The sequence below is a fragment of the Fundulus heteroclitus genome, chromosome 1, assembly GCF_011125445.2.
Source record: "Fundulus heteroclitus isolate FHET01 chromosome 1, MU-UCD_Fhet_4.1, whole genome shotgun sequence".
NCBI classification, from domain to species: Eukaryota; Metazoa; Chordata; class Actinopteri; order Cyprinodontiformes; family Fundulidae; genus Fundulus; species Fundulus heteroclitus.
The window spans coordinates 40,861,758-40,883,937 of NC_046361.1; the positions used below are offsets into that span (position 1 = coordinate 40,861,758).

Genomic DNA, 22,180 nt, shown 5'->3' on the forward strand with positions numbered 1-22,180 from the left:
CTTCATCCAGCTCAGGCTGATGTTACCTTGCCCTTCGACTTTTTGCAGCTTCTGTTTGAGCTGAAAACAATTATTTGTTATCTGAGAGGCCTGAGACTGAAGTTCACCTATAGGGAAAAACATTTACACTCACATTTACTGCAGCTCTTATTAAAAAGATATATAAAGAAGGTTGAATTTTTACACAATTTTATCCTTACACTGTTGTCTTCCTTCCTGAAGAGTCAGAACTGACACACTTTAGCTTTCTCTTTTACTACTTGTACATTTTCAATTTTCTGTATTTTTCCTCTTGAACCTTTAGATACCCTCAGGCAGCAGAGCTTGCAGAGGGAGATTTTAGTTTAATAGTGATTTAGTCATAAAAGACCCTATTGACAGGTGTTAAAAACTAGAATTTGTTGATTTAACTGTATGTGTGTGTTTATGTGTTTTTTTCTTCTTCTTCTTTTTTTGCTTTTTGTTTTCTTGCTCTGTGGGCTGGCATTAAATTTTAATGAAGCTCTGCGAGGATGAGCTATTTTTTTTGACCCCAAGGTTATAGAGGCCCTCCGTATACAAAAGGGGGAGTTTATTATTCAGTTTAGGAGGGCGTTTTCAAACTGTTAAGTCTTAATAAGGTGCTAAAGAGAAAACAATGACTTAGACACAAACCCTGAGCTGTTTTATGACACTGTAATTAGGGTATATTTGTGTGAAACAAGCTCAGAGAGCTCAGAGTGCATATGAATGTGCCATGAATGTGTCCTCTCCCTGTGGCCTATAGGGCTTAATAAATGTCTCATAAAAGGTAAAAAAAAGAAAAGAAAAGAAGCACCTCTGCTAACACACCTAAGCAGTACATCTGGTTGCCCAATGTATATGTAATGTCCATATAAAATAAATAAAGAAAATGTTGCTGTGTTGGTCAGTTTTTTTAACCTTGTTTAAATAAAGTAATAAACTATAACCTTCATTAATGTTATCTTTGTTGGTGTTAAAGGTTTTTTATTCTATTCTCTCATGCTGCCCCCTGGAACTTTTGGTGTGTTCTACAAAAAGCCCGATATTAGGTGAAAACATCTCATAGGTGCAGGAATCATTGGCATCAGATAAAGCACATGGGTTCTGCAATGATCCACCAGTCATTAAATAGATCTAGAGGACAGATCGCAATGACTGCTCAGAGACATTTTAGGTGAAGCTGCCAGTGAATTTAAAATGCTGGAGTATCTCACTAAACCTTCTTGTCACTGTTGTTAAAACACGTTTTTCATTTGACAGTATGAAGGCATCTTGCTTGCTGTTCAAATTACCATGTTCAGTCAAATCATGGCGTAGCAATCAAAGTTTTTAGAATTATGTTTTTTTAGTAATAAACAAAACTACAGCTGATTGATGACCATGTTGATAAAACTAGTGCATAGTCCTGTTGCAAGTTGAGAAGCAGTGTGTTAAGTGCAAGCAAAAATCCTTTACTAAACTACATGCACACAAAAAAAAAAAACAGAATAATCACAAAAATTAGACAGATTGGAAAAGCAATCCAAGCTGGGAAGACATGGCAGAGACATAAACAATGAGGACAAGAAACCAGGCAGATGTTTTAGCGAGGGAATCAACAGACAATTGAGCTGGCTCTATAAAACCAACAGACTCCAGAGAAATGAAACACAACTGTACACGAAAGCAATAATCAAGATCAAAGAAGACTCAAAATAAGAAAAGACAGAAAGAAGTGCATTTAAAGAACTTTTCAGATGCTGTTGAACTTGATTTACCTCATTCAGGATGTCACTCTGTATACCAGCATCATACAGATCCACAGTGGAGCTTCTCACCAGCTTTATTTTCATCACATGCTTCTTAAAAGAAACAACATCTAAGAATAAAAAACACACATCATTTTATGTGTTACTTGATTTCAGGCTGTGTGGAGACTGTTGCTGTTTTACTCTGATGCCAGAAACAGTTGTCCCCATATTGTCTACTAGTCCCCAAGTAAAGATTTGTCCCTTTGGCCTCCACTTAGTTTCATCTTCCCACTTTGTTAAAGTCGCTTAAAAAATGTAAAACTACAAATATGGCCTACCATGGTGGCAGATAAATGGCTTGGCGTAACTGCATAACCAGTCCCTCCATCTCCCAGAATCAGAGAAATAAGTTGTGGCACAATGCTCGGTGGAACCGGCAGGCTGGGTTCCCGACCAGTAGCTGAACGCGTCCCCGTCTCCGTCCGACCACTTCCAGGTGTCTCTGTACAGGCCGAGCCAGTGTGCTCCTGAAGGTTTCTTTGCAAACACGTCCTTGTTCTCTGCTGAGCTCCTCACACTGGCCAGATCTGTGTAATGGGTTCTACAGTAGGTCTGCGCCTTGGTCCACGTCATTAATATGTTTACGGGAACAAATTCAGCTTTCTGGCCTGAAAGCAAAAAAAAATGGTGGACGGTAAAAAATGAAAAATCAGAAATGAGACATGGTTTAGTAACTTTGTCTGACCTGTTTGTAAGACCTGCTTCTGTGAAGTTTAACACTAAAAAAATAGAAATTTACAAAAAAAGACCCTTGACCACAGTTTGCTCTCTGAAATGGGTTAAACACAGAGACAATGTTCCCCCTTTGGGACTGTAAAGGAAAATATTTAGCCCCCGTTTCTACTTTTCTTCCACCTTGGAAGTTTATATCCATTCTCTCGGTACATGATAGAATCACCATTGAAACTTTCATTCTGAGGATCATTGCCCATTTGGGTCCAAGCTTTAAACCTTTTCATGTCTTGAGATGTGGCTCCAATATTTTTTGCATTATGTTCCTTCATAAAGACAACATAAGTGAGGAACACCAGCAGTGGTCCGCCATGATGCTGCCACCACCTTACGTCACAGCAGGGATGGTTTTCACAAACTTTAAAGTTTTCCCCTTACCTTCAGATTTTCAGTTGAGTCCTTTAGTTGAAGGAACATCGGAACAAAACGTCTCCAAATTAATAAATAAATTATTAATTGCCTTATTTAAAAACAAATCTGTCTTTTTACATTGCCTTTACTGTAATGACATGTTTCATTGTGGATAACGAGTATCTTCTTATCTTCAGTGAGCATCTTCATCATGTGTCTTGCTTTTCTGATCTGGGGTTGTTTCTGACTCTCCAGACCAAAATAAATCCATATCTGGGACACATAATCCTGTCTCCTTCCGCAAGGGCTGGACATTGTCTACTCGTTTCTACTTGCATGTAAAAACGAGGAAACTTCAGACATCTGGACCCAGACTGGTGGAGGTAACCAATCCTTTTCCTGATATCATCCTAATTTGTATTTTTTTACATATGGTTGAATAAGAAAGCAGCTTGTTTGAGCTATAGCCTTAAAATACATTCAGAGGCATGCCTATTTTTTATTTTTTTTAGATGTGAGTCAACCTATCAGAAGCTTGGAAAGCCATGACATCATCGCATAGGCCAATGATGGCTAAACATTTTGCATTGGGAACCAAAATCACCAGGTTCATGTTTGCATGTGTTTGCATGTTTGGTTTGTTGCTGTGCAGGGATATTGCAAACGTGCAATATTTTAATGAAACAAATTATTGCAAGTCTTAAAACGGGCCCTAATAAAATAAAGGTGTTTTCTAATTTCTTGGGTCGGATCTTTTATGTTTTGTTCGTCTTGAAAATATTTTTAGTCTGGTGTTAACAACAATAATGTGTCGGAAACTTGTCCATGAAAGTCCAACTTGAAAACAATTACAAAAAGTGTCCCTCAGCACCAGCAACAGTTGCTGGATTGTCAGAATTGTACCATTTTGTTACTGTGGTCAGGGGCCACAAAAAAGTTATTTTGGGGCCACACTTGGCCCCTAGGCTGGGCTTTACACACTGGGGTTTATGTGTGACACAGGCTCAGTGGGTAAACTAGAGATCTTGTAACTGAAAGGTTGTGAGTTCAGTTCCAGTTTCTTGTCACATCATGTTGATGTGCCCCGGAGCAAGGCACTTAACCCCAAGTTGTGTACTGATGCATGAATAAGTGAGTGTGACTGGGTGAATGTGGCTGTTGTGTATAATGCTACAGTGTCAGTATAGTCACTACTTTACACTCTCCGAAAAGGTTGCCTCAGTCTTCTTAGTGTATGAAAACATCTGACTTAAAAAAAAGTAAAGAAATCTCCCTCAATAAAGGTAAATATCTGTTAAAATGGAAAACATTCTGGATCATTAAGACACAGATTTGTGTAATTTCAAAGGGATATGCTCACCACTGACTATGAAACACATTGGTCTAATTTCCACCTCACATGAGTAGTCGTTCCATTCTCCAAGATCATTCATGTTTGTACAAGGCTCATTAGACCCAAGGTTATTTGGCTCTCCAAGTCTCCAGTTCCTGTACTGCGTCCCAAAGCCTTGGTAGAAAGTGTCGTTCACCAGCGACCACCTCCAGCTATCAACGTCTTCAAACAAACCGATCCAGGCCTGCACAGAACAAGAGCCAGTTGATGTTTCCTCAGCTTCAGACGGGACAGAAAGGAAGAAGTCAAAAAAGGTTTTACACTTTTGAGACAGATTAATCTTTTTCACATTCAGACATGGATGATTGAGAAATGAGAAGTCCCTCATTGCATCCATTTTGGTTAAATAACTTGTTGCCAGCTGCTTTCTTATGACTTTTGGAAATCGATCCCAAAAGCCTGTGAAGGAGAGAGGAGTCTGCTCTCCAGGGAGGAAAGGATTTAAAGATATTTTTTCAACTTTTTCTCAGTAATTTTTCATATTAGAGCAATAAGTTCACCTTTTTGTTTTAAAACCATAGCACCATGGTATTAATAAATAACATAAGACTCTGAGAACCTCACATAAGGATTTTTTTTTGTTGCACGTGACCGAGATCCTAAATGAGAGGTTTCTTTTACACAATTTATCTGCTCTCAGCTCAGATTTATTATATTTACCTCACATTATGGCTTTTTTGTGAAACGCTGTAAATTCATCTAGATTGATGTTCGCTGCTGTCTTTCTCAGAAACCATCTGAGAAAGACTGGTTTGTATTTTCAAGCCTTTCTCTCTCATTCTTGTCTTTTTAGAATATTATTAATCTGCATCACTAATAATTAATGCCGGTTTTCTCCAAAAATCAAAGTTTTTTCTACTCCCAGTTGGATTTTATATCCTTCTGTCAGCTTCTGTCAGCTTTTCTCTTTTGGGGGTCACCAAAGCGTGTAATCTGTCTCTGGGCTGATTCTCAGTTTATTGGGAAGCCATTTTCCTCTTTACAACCTGCTGAAGGCGTACCCCACCTGAGCCCTAAAAACCGCTACCAGCCGCCCTCATGCTGCAAAGTGAAGTATCATGGACGGAGGAAAGAAAGACTAGAAATTACTGAGGCATGAAGGTGAAGAGCTGCAATTAGCAGAAGTAAAAAGTAATATATTAAGGGTAAAGAAAACATTCAAAGGTATAAATAAGATTAAATAAACTTTACATCTCTTGCAGTGCCCATTTGGTTCAGGTCGACCATTTTGTTGAGGATCGTTACGACATCCAAACTGTCCACAGTGACCAGGTCTGTGTACTTTTCTCTGCAGTAACTCTGTGCATCAGCCCAGGTCTTTGGTTCATAGATAAAATGATACTGACGTACAGCCAGCGAGGAGGCGGCGCACAGAGCTGCAGAGGCAAACACAGAAATAGTTAATTTAGGGTAACGATGCATGTTCCGTTTATGGTATTCTACATCATAAAACTCTTCCAGTGTTCAACAAAGAAAAGACAATTTTCAAGGAATAAGATTTCTTCAGTATTAATCTCAGCAAATATTGATTGTAAACTTGCAGGTAAAGTTTGCAAACTGGTGTTTAAATTTAAAGCAAAAGGATCAGTAACATAAAAATCAGTTTACCTGATGCAGTGAAAATGTGCAGCAACACTTGTTCCATCCTGCTATGAAATCTGTGACTGCAGGTATTTAGCCTCTGACTTTAAGCCCCAGCATGCAAAAGTTTCTATTTAAATTATTTGCATTTTAGGCAACAATGTGTATTCTGGGATATGCAGTCTTGTAAAAACTATTTAAAAACGTTTTAAATCACAAATTAGTCATTTGACTCCAGGGGCCAGCTCACCTGCCGTCACGCTCAGGCTGCAGATTCTCCTGCCTGATAGACAGCATCAGGCTTCTCATCAGGAATTCAACTACAGAGCACAACTACCTGCAACCTTCTGTTTTACCTGAGAGAAGTGAGACTCCTGCTGTAGACTGGCCTGTTTGGGCATGTATTGACCTGTCCATTGTAAAGTAACTGGTTAGCAGTTTCAGTTTTCACACACCTAAAGCTATGAAGAAGCTTAACCTGTGAGATGGATCATTCCTGTATTCAGGGGTTATTTTTCATTGGCTACTGGAAGGTGAGGAACAAGATGGATGTAGCTGAGGAAACTAATATCTTTATTAATTACATTTTATATCTAAACACATTAAACTTGAAACGAACAAAAAACATTGAAACCAGTGAGTAGAAGTAGTGTGATACTGATTGAGGAAAGATTCACTGTTCATCGCCATGAATCTTACAGTAATAGTGAACCTGTATGCATGATTTTGACCCTTTGTGGGTCAGAGAAACCAGTAATTTCATATATCTGGTCAAAGTTTTTGTTATTTGAAATTATTTGATGTTTGTCGTACAATCAACCCACCCTGAAAGAGAATAGTTGCAATGCATCAAAATGTGTGGAAACAACTGATAAGTGACAGCAGAACTGGACCCAAACAAAAGTTCAGTGAACAAAACCAAGGCAGAGATTCACTCTGTCTGTCAAACCAATATAAGTCAGAATAACATGTGAGATAAAGTTACCCAGTAAACTGTTTTTAATTTGGTTAGTCATAGTTATTGGCTTGAACTGTGGTTCAGTGCTTTCCTTATAATAGGTAATCTAATATGAATTTTGGAAATGTAACGGATATTGTTATTATTATTATTATTATTAATATTATTATTGTTATTATGGGGAAATTTTTCATTCAGAAATGTCAATTTCTAAAAACCAAGCCATCTTTCCTTTTTTTCCACAAAGAACTCCAAAAAAATTTCTATGAAGCTGATGGACAAACCCAAACATAATAAAGTATTTCATATATTAAGTGCTGTAAACATCTTGGAAAACCCCTAACTTATTATCATCTGTGTCTTTATGTATGATGTAAATGTTTTTTTATATACTTGACTCTACTTTTCTCACTGTGATAAGTGTGAAAGCAGCCTTTGCTGGTATGTTAAGATTGGGATCCAGATTATAAATATTACTGCATTTTTTGCATATATTGTTAAGAGCAAAGTAGTAAAAAAAACAGGTCATCTCAGAGTTTCCAAGAAACATAGAGGCAGTGCAGATGTGTAATGTTGTGGAGAGAGAAGTGACTCCAGCATTTAAGGAAGTAAAAAGTCAGAAAAGTTTGAGTTAAAAAAAGGAAAGTTTTTCCAACTTTAAGGAAGGTGAAAGCAGTTTAGGCCTGCTGAGAAGATAAAACATGATTAACAGGGTTTTTTAGTTAAAGTCTGCATAGATGTTGTTTAAAGTGGCGCAGTGGGCAGCACTGTTGCCTTGCAGCAAGAAGGTTCTGGGTTTCAATCCAACCCTGGGTATTTCTGCATGGAGTTTGCATGTTATCCCTGTGTATGTGTGGGTTCTCTCTGGATACTCTGGCTTCCTCCTACAGTCCAAAAACCTGACTGTTAGGTTAATTGGTTTCGCTAAATTCTCCTTAGTATGTGTGTGAATGGTTGTTTGCCCTGTGATAGACTGGTTACCTGTTTAGGGTGTACCCTGCCTCTTGCCCAGTGAATGCTGGAGATAGGCACCAGCAACCCTCATGAGGGATTAAGCAGATCAGAAAATGGATGGATATTTTATTTTATTCCCTCTTTTGGTTTGGGTTGAAATTGTTTTTTTTGTTACTGAACAACAATGAAATAAACACTGAGCCAGCTTTCAGGTCATAAGAACATTTAGTTGTAGTAAAAGCTCGGCCAACAGGAACGTCTAGGAGAGAAAAAGGTGAAATACTCAGAGTCAGGGCCGAAATTATCTTAAAGCATGAAGTTTTTTGCAGCAGCAGCTCCGCACAGAATCAGATAAGAAGCCTGAGAGCTGATCTAAAAACTGAGAGTAAGGGTCTGGTGGACGATACAAAACAACCAGAAGAGGTTTCATCTCTTTTCAGTTTGGATGAAGGAAGCTGAGGGTTAAATGTTCATAAGAACTGTAGTTATTAGTTGGCTTGGGACTAATTAATAAATCAGACTGAAAGACAGTTGCTACTCCTCCTCACTGTCCTGTAGTTCTGGGAATGGGGACAAAAAACAATGATTTAAACCCAAACTAAAGCAAAAAGAATCAAGCCAGAAACAACCCTTTTAGATCAATTTTAAATCTGTTTAGTTTTGGCTGTGGGAAAGACACCGTATCAACAGGGTAATGGGTGAGTAACAGTACAGAAGCTGCTTCCTGGTCTGGAAGAACCCCCAGCAAAGTTAATATAAACTTAGACGTTAAGCTGAGTGTGGGAAACAGACTCGAGGAAAGAGGAGTGAGGTTTTCTCATGTTTGTAGGAGGAAGTGTTTAATTAGAGAAGTTCAAGCTGATAAAAGAAAAAACACAGCAAGAAACTGTCATACCACCAACATGAGCGTACGTCTCTCTTTGTTCTGCTTCTTCTTCCTGTGTGAGTACTCTATTTTATATTTGTGCTGCTGTCACTTCAAGGGAAAATGTTAATTGAAACCTTGTAGGGATAAAACAATACTATTCCACTTTGTTTAGTAGTAAAGTAAAATAAAAGGCTCATAAAGCTGCTTACCTAAACCAAAACTACTTTAACAGTTGATAGTTTTTGCTTCATAAATGTACTGGAAAAATTATTCAAATGGGAGCCGAACAGTAAATGATCAAAGTTTACATCAGAAATAGTCAAAACAGGAACCTGGGAAAATGTTCAAAGCAGAAATGTATCACTTTTATGAGTTTGTCATAGTTATGGTTCTGTTATGGTTCGGTTTTGGACTTTTTCTGCTCATTCGTTCACTATTCAGCCACCAGCAGTTATCCTATCTGCTCAGTCTGCCTCCAGCCACCACCCACTCTAGATTATCTCCACCTGTTCCCAATAGTTAGTTACTCAGCTCACCTGTTCACCAGCCTACCTAAACCTGTCTCCGCCTGCTCACCTCTGCCAGAACGTCTCTCTCTCTTCGTTGCGCTCCCTGTGTGATTTGCCTTGGCTTCACCAGCTCATGTGTGCTCTGCCAGCTGGACTCTCCTGCTAAGGTCGCCTGTGTGTGCATGCTGCAGTGCTGCTACCTGTTCCTCTGTGAGTCCCAGCTGTTAGCTCACCCGTTCTGGTGGTTCTCCGGTCCACACGGCCTGTTGGTTCTGTCACCGCCTACATCTCCTGGTTCTCTGCTCATTCCTGCAAACCAGCACTTTCGACCAGGATTCTTCTGCTAAGATTGTGACTGTTTGCCTGCTTCATCTGCCACAATTATTCACACGTTCAGTAAACCCTTTAAACATAACTCTGTGTCTGGTTGAATATTGGGTTCACCTGCAGTAAAGCGTGACAGATAAGTTATATTAACAAATTCAATTTAAGTTCTTGTATTAAGTAAGAAAAGTTTATTTGTCAAGCTCCTTGTAGAGACAAAATCAAAGTACTGTACATAAACCAATAAAATAACTAGCAAAATTAGATGCAGATAAAAATAAATAACATAATACACTGCAAAATATGACTAAAAATAAGTAGAGGTTTCTTGAAATTGGTGTATTTGTTCATGATTTGAGTGGCAAGATTAAATGATCTGCCAATGGACTAAGATTTTGGCGCTTAAAATAGGAGCAACTCATCTCCATCTTATTTGAAGTGTAGTTTATCTGATTATCATATTTTAGGTGAAAAAAAAATAATCATTGGCATTTCATCTTTTTTACCTGCTCAAATTAGGGACAAATTCACAAATTCAAAGAAATTTTTACTTTTTAATTCAGTTTTTGCAGTGTATAATTAAACATTCAACAGCCTTTTTAATTACATTTTATTTATATAGCACCAATTCACTGCTATCTCAAGGTATTTACAAAGCCAAATTCAATTTTAAAACGGGAAGTTTTTTTATACTTCATTTTAAAAGAGACCACAGAGTAAACGTGGTCTCTTTTAAAATGTAGCTGTAGATGTTTCTGTAGCCTTGGTGCTGACCATAAAGCCCGGTTCCCCTGGGTTTTTAGTCTGGTCTGTGGAAGAACTAGAAGATTTTGGGACTCACAATGACACCGATCAGCAGGACCATCTGGTAGATTCGATATCTGGGGCCTGGCTCTTTAGTTTAGAGTGAGAATTTTAAAACAAATCCTAAACTCTATTAACAACCAGTGTAAAGAGTAACTATAAAATTGGATTATTGTGAGTTCAGTTGCTGGAACCTATCAGTAGCCTGGCTGCAGGTTTCTTTATGGCTTGGAGGTGTGAAAGGGATGATTTATCCATACCAATAAACAGGTCAATGCAATAACTTAAACGCAAAGAATCAAATGCATGGAATATTATTTCCAGGTCAGCTGTAGAGGACATATGTCACAGTTAAGAAATGATCATCAGCCCTCTGATGCAGGGGTCACCAACCCCTACTTCATGGGTACTGTGTTATACGACGGGCTATCGGTACTGACTGAACTAGAAGAGTCAACGCTCACCAATAAACAAATTTGCAATGCTTTTTTAGTTTTGTATTTTAGATATTGTCATTTTAAATCTATATAAATGCAAGTTTGATTACAAAAATAGAGCAACAGACTAACATAACATTTTAGGTGCAGCTCACTGGAGGGTTGTGCTGGTTTTAGAACAGGATTGAGGGCACCACATGTGGTCCTTGGGGGCTACCGTACTACCCATTCCATACTCCGGCCTTAACCCCCCACCGATCCCAGCCCAGATACCTGAACCGAACAGGCCAGCCAAAGACATCCCACCCCACTATTCCTGAGATGCTGTCTTCCCCACACCCTGCCCTCCATAATCCGGGGGAGAGCAGAATGGACAGCCCTAGCTCCAGCCGACCCCCGGGACCCAACGCCCATCCCCAGCCTCAAGCCCCAAACTCTAGATGGCAATCAGCAAGTAGGGGTGTGAGAAAGACCCCGCACCTGCCTCTTCCTGCTCAAATGTTGTGCTTTTGGATCTCAAGTGCATTTAAAAACGGGAGGGCCGGGGGGTGCCCATCCCCCATCCCCCATCCAGAAGACAGCTGTAACCAGAGCAACCCACCATGAACCCTCAATATCTAAATGCAAATAGGGGCAATGGAAGCCACCAGGGTTGAAGCCTACACAACGTGTGTTGTGGGAATGATAGAAATTAAAGTGTCTAAGATGTACAATAAAATTGGGGCCAAGGACGTCACAAGACAACAGGGTGGGAAATCTTCCCCACTCCCCAGTGACGCCCCCACATCCCTAGGTCCTACACATGTGGCAGTGTGATGGAGCAGGCAGAGGGAGGTTTCCTGGGATAGGGAGGAATGACTGGGGAGCAACATGCCCTCCCAGGAGACTATTCCCACGTTGACTTCAATAGGCACCCCCATTCTCCATAAACTCACCCTTAGGGGAAGGCGTCGCTAGCCGTGCCACCAAAGTCTGTGGGGCTGGAGAGACAAGCAGTGAGGCCCCAAAGCCAACTGAAACCAACAGGCCTAGCCAACTCAGCCAAATATCTTGGAAAACAAATAATTTTTTAGGCATTTTGGCCTTTCATCCTGTTATTGTTTCACCATGCCGCGTCTACGGTGAAGCACCCTTGGTGGACCCAGTTCGTTTTACCCAGTCAGGCGACCCCCACTTACTTATTACCTTGAATGTAGGACGCATAAAACAGACAAGTATGCTTTTAGTTATATTTTATCTACGTAAAGACAGAGAAATAGTTACAGTCACACCAGCGCTGATGGGCTCCTAATCGGCAGAAAGCCTCGATTGCTCATCACACAAACATTATATAGGTATCTAGGTACACACCCATACAAGGGTGGTACACTTCCAAACTGTGACATCAGCAGGGAAACTGTGTCACCTCCGGGGTGGTATCTGATAGATATGTGCCAATCTTTTGGGTCAGTGCCATGCAGTTCTGGGATAAACAGCTCGTTCCACTTGACCTCGTTGATATCTTAACAATCCACACAAAAACTCAATTTTACATGTTCCAAAAAAGATTATTTCTGAAAACTGTGCGTGAAAATGGCAACTGCATCTCCTATGTTTATTTCCAACTGATGATACCCCAGCAACCACACAGCATTTCCTGTCTTTACTTTGGTATTGAAACTTCAAAATAAAAGCATGCATGTGACATTATAAACATTACAGTTGGTTCAGATGCATTTTGTTTGTTTGATTTTATAAGTCCAGCTGCTCCAATTTGTTGAGATGTAAAAGAGAAAGAGTGTTTTGGAGGTCAGAGGTTTTACACCAACTCCTCCTCCCAATACGGAGGCACAATGTCATTCAACGCCACCCTTGTTTTGAAGGATTCTTACTGGCTGACTTAGGTTGTAGCTTTGCTGTACATTCCCTCCTATGCATTTGGCATGTTTAAAACAATGCTAAGTTGATTATTTGTTCGGGTTTGTGTGGATGGAATATTTCTTAAAATGATCTGGTGTGTACGATGATATTTTTAAAAACGATGTGGGGTAAATATTCTATATTAAAGCGAGGTGATTCTTGGAAAGCCAATCACTATTTATAGACGGTGGTCTAGGTTGGACAGCCTAACCAGCTATGAGGTTTAAAATACAGTGGAATATCATCTGCATAAAAATAATAAGAAAAGATCAAATAATTCCATCTGAAGGGGGCTTGATAAAGCAAATATTAATAGGACCCAGAACCGACCCCTGTGGAACCCCAATAGTTAGAGAGGAGATCTTAGAGGTAATTTTGTTTGCATTAACAGAGACAGTCCTCCCATATAAACACAACAAATATTCCTTTAATAGTTTTGTTCCCCTTTTAGTAAGGATGCCAACAGATAAAAACATCTGGGATGATGGATCCTGTTAAAGTCATTAGCCTTTGACATGCATAGAAATAGTTTTAATGCTGCAGACAGGTTAAGAGTGAATCTATCAGTGACTTTGATGCCCATGTAATATTTCATGACATAATGTACCGACCCAGTTCAGCCTGCGGAGAACACGAGAAGCAAGCAAAAAGTGAAGCTGGGCAAAAATTTAAATGCATTAATTTATAAAGAAGAAGGAGGAACTGAGATCCAGTAAATGTGACGCAGAGCAGAAAAGTAATTTATCACCAGATAAACTCCTTATTAAACTATCTTACCCCCCTGTGACCAATGAAGCAATAGAAAAAAATCATCACTTTGCTATAAATTAACACTTTCGTAGTGAAATTCACATTTAAAAAAAGAAAATCCCTTAGATTTATTGTGTTTCAAATAGAGTTTTAATCAGAAAAAGGCAATCTTAAAGTCAGATTAAAAAGCTGTTAGGGTATTTAGGAGGATTTGTCATTGTTGGTGGAAACTGAACCCAAATGCCTGATTTATTTTTAAATATTTGCTACAAAAACAAAAAAACAAAAACAGGAACTCAGACCAAAGCTCAGTCCAAGCACTTGTTACTTCCCCATCTGACTTTCTGTCCAGAGTTGTCAATGTCTTCAGATTAATATAGTTAAATGTCAACTGGTGCCTTGTGACCATATTTACATTACTCACTGACTCGATGGCCTCCAGTTTTAAATGCACACATGAAGTTTTGTTTACAATGGATAAAAACAATTAAAATCAGGAAGAACTGCAGCAGTAGAGGAGACAGCCAGTTCAAATAACACTGAGGAAAACAGATAAATCAAGCTTGATGGTTGATTTCATGCTTTGAAATCATGTTTCAGTTAAGAAATAGTCAAGTTAGGAGCAGTAAAAAGGTTTTCATTTCATTTTCACCTTCCATTTTTTTCTAGTATCTTTGTAAACTATCAAAGCCATAACAAATATTTTATTAGTCACATAATCAGTGCAAACATCGGTCACAACATTTTAAACATCATCACCGCCATAGAACGTGTAAATTTTGCAACATTCCGAATTACACACATTTTAAAAACAAGTGAAGAAAATATCATGACATTATTAATGAAGGGTCTAAAGACAGAAGTGAAGAACGCTTTAGAAGGTCAAAATCAGAAGTCAGAGCAGTAATTAAAAAAAGCAGCATGCATTCAGGAAGTTGTGAAGAAGATGCCTGTTTGGAAGATTCACTGTTTTATAAATACTAACATGACTCTGTTTACCGCCTGCTGGATGCATACCACAGCCCGCCATGTGTTTTAGGTGATAATGTTTTATTTAGCATCAGATCTATACATGTTTGTGCCACAGTTAAATGAAATCTGCTGTAGCTCATTATGGTTGGTGACTCACATGTAACATGCATGTTGCTGCTCTTTATTTCCTCCTTTTTGAATTCAACTTTAAGAACCAGCCATGTGAAGCTGATTTTATTGGAGCCAGCATCCTGCAGGTGTTACAAACATAAACTTGTTGATCTTTTCTGCAGGTCTGCAGGGTGCAGAAAGCTGCTATTCACCAGACGCATTCTCTAATTACAAAGCAGCTGGAGAAAATTTCTCGTTTCTGTGCATTCATCGTTCCCCTAAAACCTGGAAGATCTTCTGCAAGGATGACTGTGAGGGAGAAAATGTTCTCATTAAAACCAGGAGGAACAAAGCTCAAAGTGGACGATTCAGCACAGACTATAAGGGAGAGCTTCGGTTTCTAGAAGTGGCCATCACACACCTGACCAGGTCTGACTCTGGACAGTACCGCTGTGGTACTGGCATCACTTTGTCTTCAGCTTCATTCACAGAGTTTGGGCTCAGGGTCACAGACGGTGAGTTTCTGCAACAGTTTTATCTTTGAAAAAGAAGAATGATCACTGAAAGTAACCCCTGATTCTTTTTTAACCAACAGCCATGCTGGATGAAACCAGCAACCCTGAGCAAAAACTCCTCTCTGCAGAACCCGGCAGCTCGATCACAGTCGCTTGTTCTTTTCCTCCCTCTGGTGGCACTAAATACTTCTGCAGGGGACCCTGTGACGAAATCACTCTTGTTCAGACAGATGGTAAAACAGCCCAAAGTGGCAGATACAGCATTGAATATGAAAAAAGATATTTCAAGGAAGTTCTGCTGGTGACCATCACCGAGCTGACCCAATCTGACTCTGGACAATACAGATGTTATCAGGACACAACAAAAAACTCATACATAGACTTCAACATCACCGTTACACAAGGTGAGTTATTTTTTAAGTGCTTGTTTTAGTCAGTTATAACCATCCAACAATCCTTTGCCTTCCACTTTTCCAAGATTGGATTGTGGGGTTCAGCAACACTTTCTAGTTCATTATATGGGATCCCAGGCCAGACGGGACATTTAAAAGACTCCGTATGAGGTCCTCCACCTGGAAGGAGTCCACCTTTTCCTGTCTAGAACCATGACCACAGACTGAGGTGCATCTAACTTTCTAACCAGCTGCTTCATGCGATGCTGCAGACCCCTCCAATGCCCGCTGAAGGTCATGGTCTGAAGATACCAAACGAGCCCCATTATCTGAAAAAGCAAAGATGGAATCCTAAGGCTCCCAAACCAGAAACCTTGCTGTCCACAATTAGAGCCTGATAATTACTCATGAACACCCTGAGCCTCTGTTTTATGAAATGTTTATTTCCGGATCAGGAGAGATCGACAACATACACAAAAAAGGACAAACACTGTTTTGTTGGAATAATAATGCACACATTTATTGTTCCCAACAGAATACAGCACATCAAAACAACTAGCTCTTCACACATGCAAAGTAGCAGACATTAAAGCAACAAGCTTTCAAACAGGCGTGACGCTCAACAGATTCTCAGAATCAGCCCTTACCATTGACACGAACTGGTAGCCCTCAGTCCTAGGTTAAGATCAGCGTTCACAATGCTGGCATCCACATACGAACTCACGGCAGACTCACCGGGCTGAGGGCAGTCTCTTCTTTATATACTTGTAAACAAAGAGTCAGATGTGGAGCGAGAGTGGCCATTTCTCCCTCCACAGCTGCCCTGTCTCCCAAAACATGTTTCCAAAACAGAAACCGTTCCCAGCATCTCAGCAGTGTGTGAAGCAAAATAATATTGCAAACTCAGATAATAGCACAAATATAAGCAACATAAGGAATACAGAATCAGTCTTTCCCACAACATATTGTTATAGGTTCCCACCACAAGTTAAAACAAGTTATAACAAAATAACACATGTGGTTCTCAGTTTTATGTGAGAACAGAGCACGAGCGTATACGTTGCTGTTAGTTTATGTATACTCAAAAACAAGTAATATAAGTGAAACAAGTTATATAACTGAGCAGGTTTTCCCATAATACATTGTTAAAGAGCAAAAATAATTCTTTAATATATCAGCCTCCAACTAGGAGTAAGCTTTGTAGGGAGGCTGAGTGGTAGGACTGTCCCTCAGTCTGCTACTCCTCAGTTCTTCTATGCAACATTTCAGAGGTGTATCAACCACAACAGTACCCCCAATATCCAGAGCCAGGAAGCATTTAAATTGCCACAAGAATATCTGAGAACATGGCCACCATGGTGAATCTAGTCTGTTAGGATGGCTTTGTAATGCATTAATACATTGATGATAAAAACACTGAAACGGGCTTACGCCCTGTTTGCCAATCTTTTGTCCTTTTTTCAGCTGTTCAGCCGTTGACGTTCACACCAGCAACCATTCAGACCTCTGCTGCCTCTTACCAGACTGCACAATTACAGAGTGGAATAACAAATCCTCCGGTTTCATTCAGCCACTGTAAGTCGTAACTACAACTTCTCTATAGCCACAGAAGGTTTCACCTAAACCAGAGGGACTAGAGCTACTATCATGCAGCCTAGATGCATTCCTGCCCCAACACACCCAAATCAAATGGCTGAATTCCCTCAACAGCATCCAGCCATTCAGGACTGCACAGGCCTGGTAATGACACGTTCATTTGTTTCAGGTGTGTTGGAGAATTGATGCATCTAAGAGTTGCAGGATATGAGCTTGACTTGGACACACCTGACCTAAACTGACCTGCTGAATCATTTTATGGAACATTTACCTCTACTGGCCGCTGGTTAAGCTTTTCAGCAGAAATGTTTTCATGCGAGTAAAATATTTCCCTCTCAGAAAAAATCTCAGGTTGGTGGTGAAGATTCTCAGTCATCCAGGTCATGGTCATTCTAAAGAAGTTCCAAAACAACTGGATAATTTTTTTTGAAGTTTGAAGACGTTTCGCTTCCTATTCAGAAAGCTTTCTTAATTCAAAATGTCTAAGGGGGTGGACCTGTTTCAGTTCAATTTGCATGTCATCTAAGCCATTACAAGGCCTTTGTTGTTCAAGTACTATAAAGCTTGCAACTCCACACTACTCCATATATTTTTAATTGAGAAAGCTTTCTGAACAGGAAGCAAAACGTCTTCGAACTTCGAAAAAAAGTCGAGTTGTCTTGTTTTTTTTATTTTTTTGGAATCTCAGGTTGGGTTTAGGCCACACAATTCTTATGACTCTGGGGTGAATGCTGTGCAAATGAGTTCATATATAATGAACTTTATGAACAGGATATATAAGCAGGTTGTAAACAGTCTGCGTGTCACTTAAACATTGTAATTGATTAATAATCAAAACCACCAGTAGGGGTCAGTGTAAACCAACTTGTTAAACCTCTGCAGATGTTCCTCTGATTGTTGGTGTGAGTCTGGCCGGAACAGCTGTCCTGTTATCAGCATCGCTGGTGGCTTCCTGCAGGAGAACTCGGAGAGGTGAGACCCTAACAAAAACTCACACTGTCAACATCGTCCACGACAAGAGAAATAAAGCTACCATGGATCAATGTTTGGCATCTTAGTAAATTTAACCTCATTTTTCAGTCCTCAAGTACACCACAAATGTTATTTTTTCCTCCAGTTGAAAGAAACATTGCCGTTGAGACTGGTCATGAGTAACATAGTAAAATCCTTTTAAATCAGGAGCACAATATGTCTCTGTCCTTCCATCCCTGACTGCATTCTTAATCCAAAGCATAAAAATCCCCAAAATAGTGAAAGACACAACTAATGAGCTTCAAGGGATTTAAAATCATAAACCCCTAAATAAATACCAAATCAAATTATACCTTTGCTTCAATTCTTTGTCCATAGCAGAGGAGTTGACAGGGGACCAGAGAAAATTACGGTGTCCGACATTGTTTTAGCAAACTTACACACCAAAGCAACACCAACTTTAGTGACTTCCGATCGCCGTTACCGGGTGTCATTACCGCCAGCGTGAATAACAATCTTATTGTATTTACGCTTATCCTTAGTGAGCAGTCTTAGGTAGGATTTGATGTCGCCCACTCTGGCATTTGACTCCCTGGTGTCTCTAGGGCAACGTTTCTGACTATAGAGAGGGGGAGACTTAGATGTGCGGCGCCCGGGGAGCGTTCTGGGGTTAAGGGTCTTGCTCAGGGACCCAGAGTGCAGGCAGTGGGAATCAAACCGGGTACTTGCATCCTTCTCTGAGTGCAAGCGCGGTGCTCTAACCACTCTAACCACTAGGCCAACACTCCCCAAATTAATTTAATCATTGGATTCTATTTTTTTGTTACACAGGCTTGAACACCAGAGGAGGCCTGAATGATTCAGTCAATGAGGTAACTTCACTGCTGTAAAAATTTTAAAGGAGAGCAACATGATATATCTAAACTATTTCCATTAAGCTTAGAGCACAATGACCAAGCTACATGTTACATGAGGTTATAATTGTGTAATTGTAGAACATTTGCTTCCAAATTTTCCTAGATTATCATCTGTGAGAACTGTTTTCCTGAGGACCCGACCTACCAAAGCCTGAATCCTGCCAGTAAGGACCAGAACCAGATCTACTCAGAACTCACACTGGACAAATGAGCGAGAGAGAGAGAGAGAGAGAGAGAGAGAGAGAGAGAGAGAGAGAGAGAGAGAGAGAGAGAGAGAGAGAGAGAGAGAGAGAGAGAGATTAAGAAAACAAAATACAAATACTTTTGTTTTGTATTAAACTATTGCAGCTAGTTTTTAGATCTGTCTCGTGCCGCCTTTTATGAGAACGTTTACGTGTTTGTGTGTGCGGCTGGTCCTTTAGGTTATCTAGTCAGGATTATTTGAAACCAAGGTCAGATTTCTTGGTTTTACCCACAAACTTGGTAAATCAATATTATTCTGATTGTTTCTTTGGATTTTCCAAGGACTAAGTGTAAAGCTTAGTCCTTGGAAAACCCCTATGGACCTCTGTGCCATCACCGAGCCGAGCCTTTGTAGAACCAAATTGAAGACGCATTTGCTGAGAAAGGCAATTAATTATTCCTCAGTCCACTCCATTTTAACTGAATTATTTGGTTTTCTGTGATCTTTTTCAGTGTTTTTATGTTTTTTTTTTTTTGTTTGCTTTGGTATCTTTGTTCGCATTTTTTAATAACTGCACACTTACTTTCCTTATTAAAAATTTTCAGCGCTTTCTGAAATTCTCTTAACCAGAACACTCGGTTAACAGCACTGAATTTAGGTGAACTGCTTTTGTAACATTTAGCCTCATGTATACTCCTCAAAACTGTCTTGACCAGAACCTTGACTTATCAGAGGTAGCCTACATACACTGTTGTTTTATCTCTTTGTTGTCAGATTGTTTTCATATATTTGTATTTTATTGATTTGTGTTTTTATAAAACAAATAAAAAAAGATTGTGTCATTTTTGATGCTTGATTCTTTGCTTTTCACTTTTCTTTTTCCTTCATTGAGCAGACTTCAGTTATGATGTTATTTTATGTGTTGTTGATTTTGGTTCTCATTCAAATGCTCTGGTTCTGACAAACAAAGCAACCTGCTGAGGTTGAGGAATAACATTTATGTTGTTTCTAAACTGCTGCTGGGGTCCGTATCGCTCTGCATCAGAGCTGAACATTTTTCATGTTTATCTGAAGATAAAAGGAACCCAAAAGGGGGGCAGGATGATTTCTATATTTGTTTGTAAAAGAACATTTAATTTTGCAAAATAAAAATGTATTCTATTGTGAAAATTAGGATGATTTTTAATTACACCATAATTTTATGATATGGGGGCAGTAATGCGCTTAAGCCAGGGGTGTCCAAACTTTGTCATGTGGGCCAAAATTGTCAAATCAAAAGTAGAATTTGAGGGCCAAAAATAAAGAATTTCTCTTTCTGTTGGAAAGAGAAATGTAAATATTTGTAGATCCAAAGCTTCAAAAAGGGTTTTGTACATTTGCTGCATTAAAAAGACGCTCATCAAACATTTACAATGTTAAGCCAGTTTTTAATTTAGGAATTTAAACCAAATTCTGTAGTACTGACATCTGTATTTGAGTAAAAGTTATTGGATTGATGTGATGCCATTTACTATGAAATCAAAGAGAAAGTAAAAAGTGCATTTAAAGGTGAATGTTTGTGTTGTTCATGACACATTGAAACATTTGTAGTTGGAGGGCCACACAAAATCAACACAAGGGGTGCAACTTGCCCATAACATACTGAGGGGGTTCAGGGTGACCTTGGTCTCCCACTGCCTGCCTCTTCTTCCCAGGGGGTTCTGGGACGCTCTCAGCATTATCATGCTCAATGCTCTATGAACCACATACTTGTTGGTGGTGCTGTAAATCCCTCTGGACGACAGCAGGTTGGAACTTGTACCCGTAAGAACCCAAGCAGCAGAACATTTGTTCCTATGTCTGCTCTTTAGTTTCTCACTGGTGCAGTTGGTTGAAACACATGAGCTGACCGTGCAGGGGGACAAGACACACTGAAACATTTGTATATTCATAGTGGAGTTTGTGCCTAACAGACTGACCTTTACCCTAAAGCTCCTCTGCGCAGCATAGTTTTTTTTCTTTTTTGAACATTTCTTTATGAAATGTTCAAAGCGGTCAGTGTCTCAAATCCCACTTCTTTAAAACGTTTCTCTGTAAGGGAAGTGGTGAGGGAAACTACAACCAGTGCAGGTCTCTTAGCTTGAAAGCTGACTCACAGACCTTCTTCAGGAACAACCTCAACAGAAAAGCAGACACTGATCCAAGCGTCACATGAAAAAGAACCTCAAGTTCTGTCACTGAGACACGGAATATCGTAATTCTGGTTCCAGTAGATCATACTGGCAGTGGTGGGCATAGTTGCAAACTTTTTGTTCATCACATTGTCTTTCACTATAAGTTTAGAAACAGTTTGCAGACCAGGTAGCTTCCACTTTATCGGGTTTTGATAACTGTAAGTATGATGATGTTCGTAACAAGACATCCATCCTCCGTTTGTCACTGTCCTGGCTTCCACTTTACATTTGCGCAGACTTCTCCACAACAGCAGCACAAAAAAACATTAATAGCTGTGCTGCGTTCTGCTTACCGTTCATCTTCTTGCTATGATGCGGTCGGCTCCCATTGCTAAACAACAGAGATGTCGGTGTCCACATTTTTTTATTGTACACAGTGCGCTGCTGTGTAACATCTTCTGCACATGCAGGTCATTTTGGGGTCTTGGACTGGGGGTCATACACAGGGAAAAACAGGAGAATCCGATAAGCGCAAGGCAGGCAGGAGAAACCAGGAGCGAGACATGTCAAGATCATGAAGTAAACAAGAAACTCTGGATGGTCCACTCACATGGTGGTTTTCAAGAATCTGGCGGTTACACACTGGGAGAGCCAAAAATATGTAGTGCTCCTCCCAGGTGCAGCAACTCCCAGTAATTAGAGTTTCCACAGGTGTAACCACTCAAACCTTGATTGCAGGAGGAGCTCAGGGAGCAGGGAATGACAAACATGAGAATCAGTTTCTCCCCCCAGGCTGTCTCCCTGATGGACACTGACTAGTCAGATTCCAAGGAAAGTAAAAAACAAACAAAGCAACTGGACTCAGAGGATCCAGATCCATTCCAGCATTATTTGCATCAATCCAAGAAAGTTTTACTCTTTCATTAAAAACATGCATATACATAGTTATGAAAAACCTTTTCCCCTTTTTTGTGTATTTATAATTAAAATTGCATCATAAAGGACAGTGTCAAAA

General features: G+C 39.7%; 2 protein-coding genes across 2 annotated transcripts in view; one reads left to right on the plus strand and one right to left on the minus strand.

The window, feature by feature from the left end:
- LOC118557811 overlaps positions 1 to 6,251 on the minus strand; it is a 69,037-nt gene extending 62,786 nt beyond the window's left edge. Inside the window, exons 1-5 of the mRNA XM_036128409.1 lie at positions 6,188 to 6,251; positions 5,461 to 5,645; positions 4,237 to 4,453; positions 2,072 to 2,401; positions 1,761 to 1,861 (exon numbers count right to left, since the gene is read on the minus strand). Of these exons, the coding sequence (XP_035984302.1) occupies positions 1,761 to 1,861; positions 2,072 to 2,401; positions 4,237 to 4,453; positions 5,461 to 5,645; positions 6,188 to 6,251 (897 nt within the window). The remainder of the gene's footprint in view (positions 1 to 1,760; positions 1,862 to 2,071; positions 2,402 to 4,236; positions 4,454 to 5,460; positions 5,646 to 6,187) is intronic.
- A 2,419-nt stretch (positions 6,252 to 8,670) lies between these two features.
- Positions 8,671 to 19,859, plus strand: LOC105921744 (high affinity immunoglobulin alpha and immunoglobulin mu Fc receptor). The gene is made up of 7 exons (XM_012857596.3): positions 8,671 to 8,704; positions 14,619 to 14,951; positions 15,032 to 15,355; positions 16,808 to 16,918; positions 17,822 to 17,911; positions 18,743 to 18,783; positions 18,932 to 19,859. The coding sequence occupies exons 3-7, from the start codon at positions 15,034 to 15,036 to the stop codon at positions 19,037 to 19,039; spliced, it is 672 nt and encodes a 223-aa protein (XP_012713050.3). The 5' UTR covers positions 8,671 to 8,704; positions 14,619 to 14,951; positions 15,032 to 15,033; the 3' UTR covers positions 19,040 to 19,859.
- Positions 19,860 to 22,180: the final 2,321 nt, after the last annotated feature.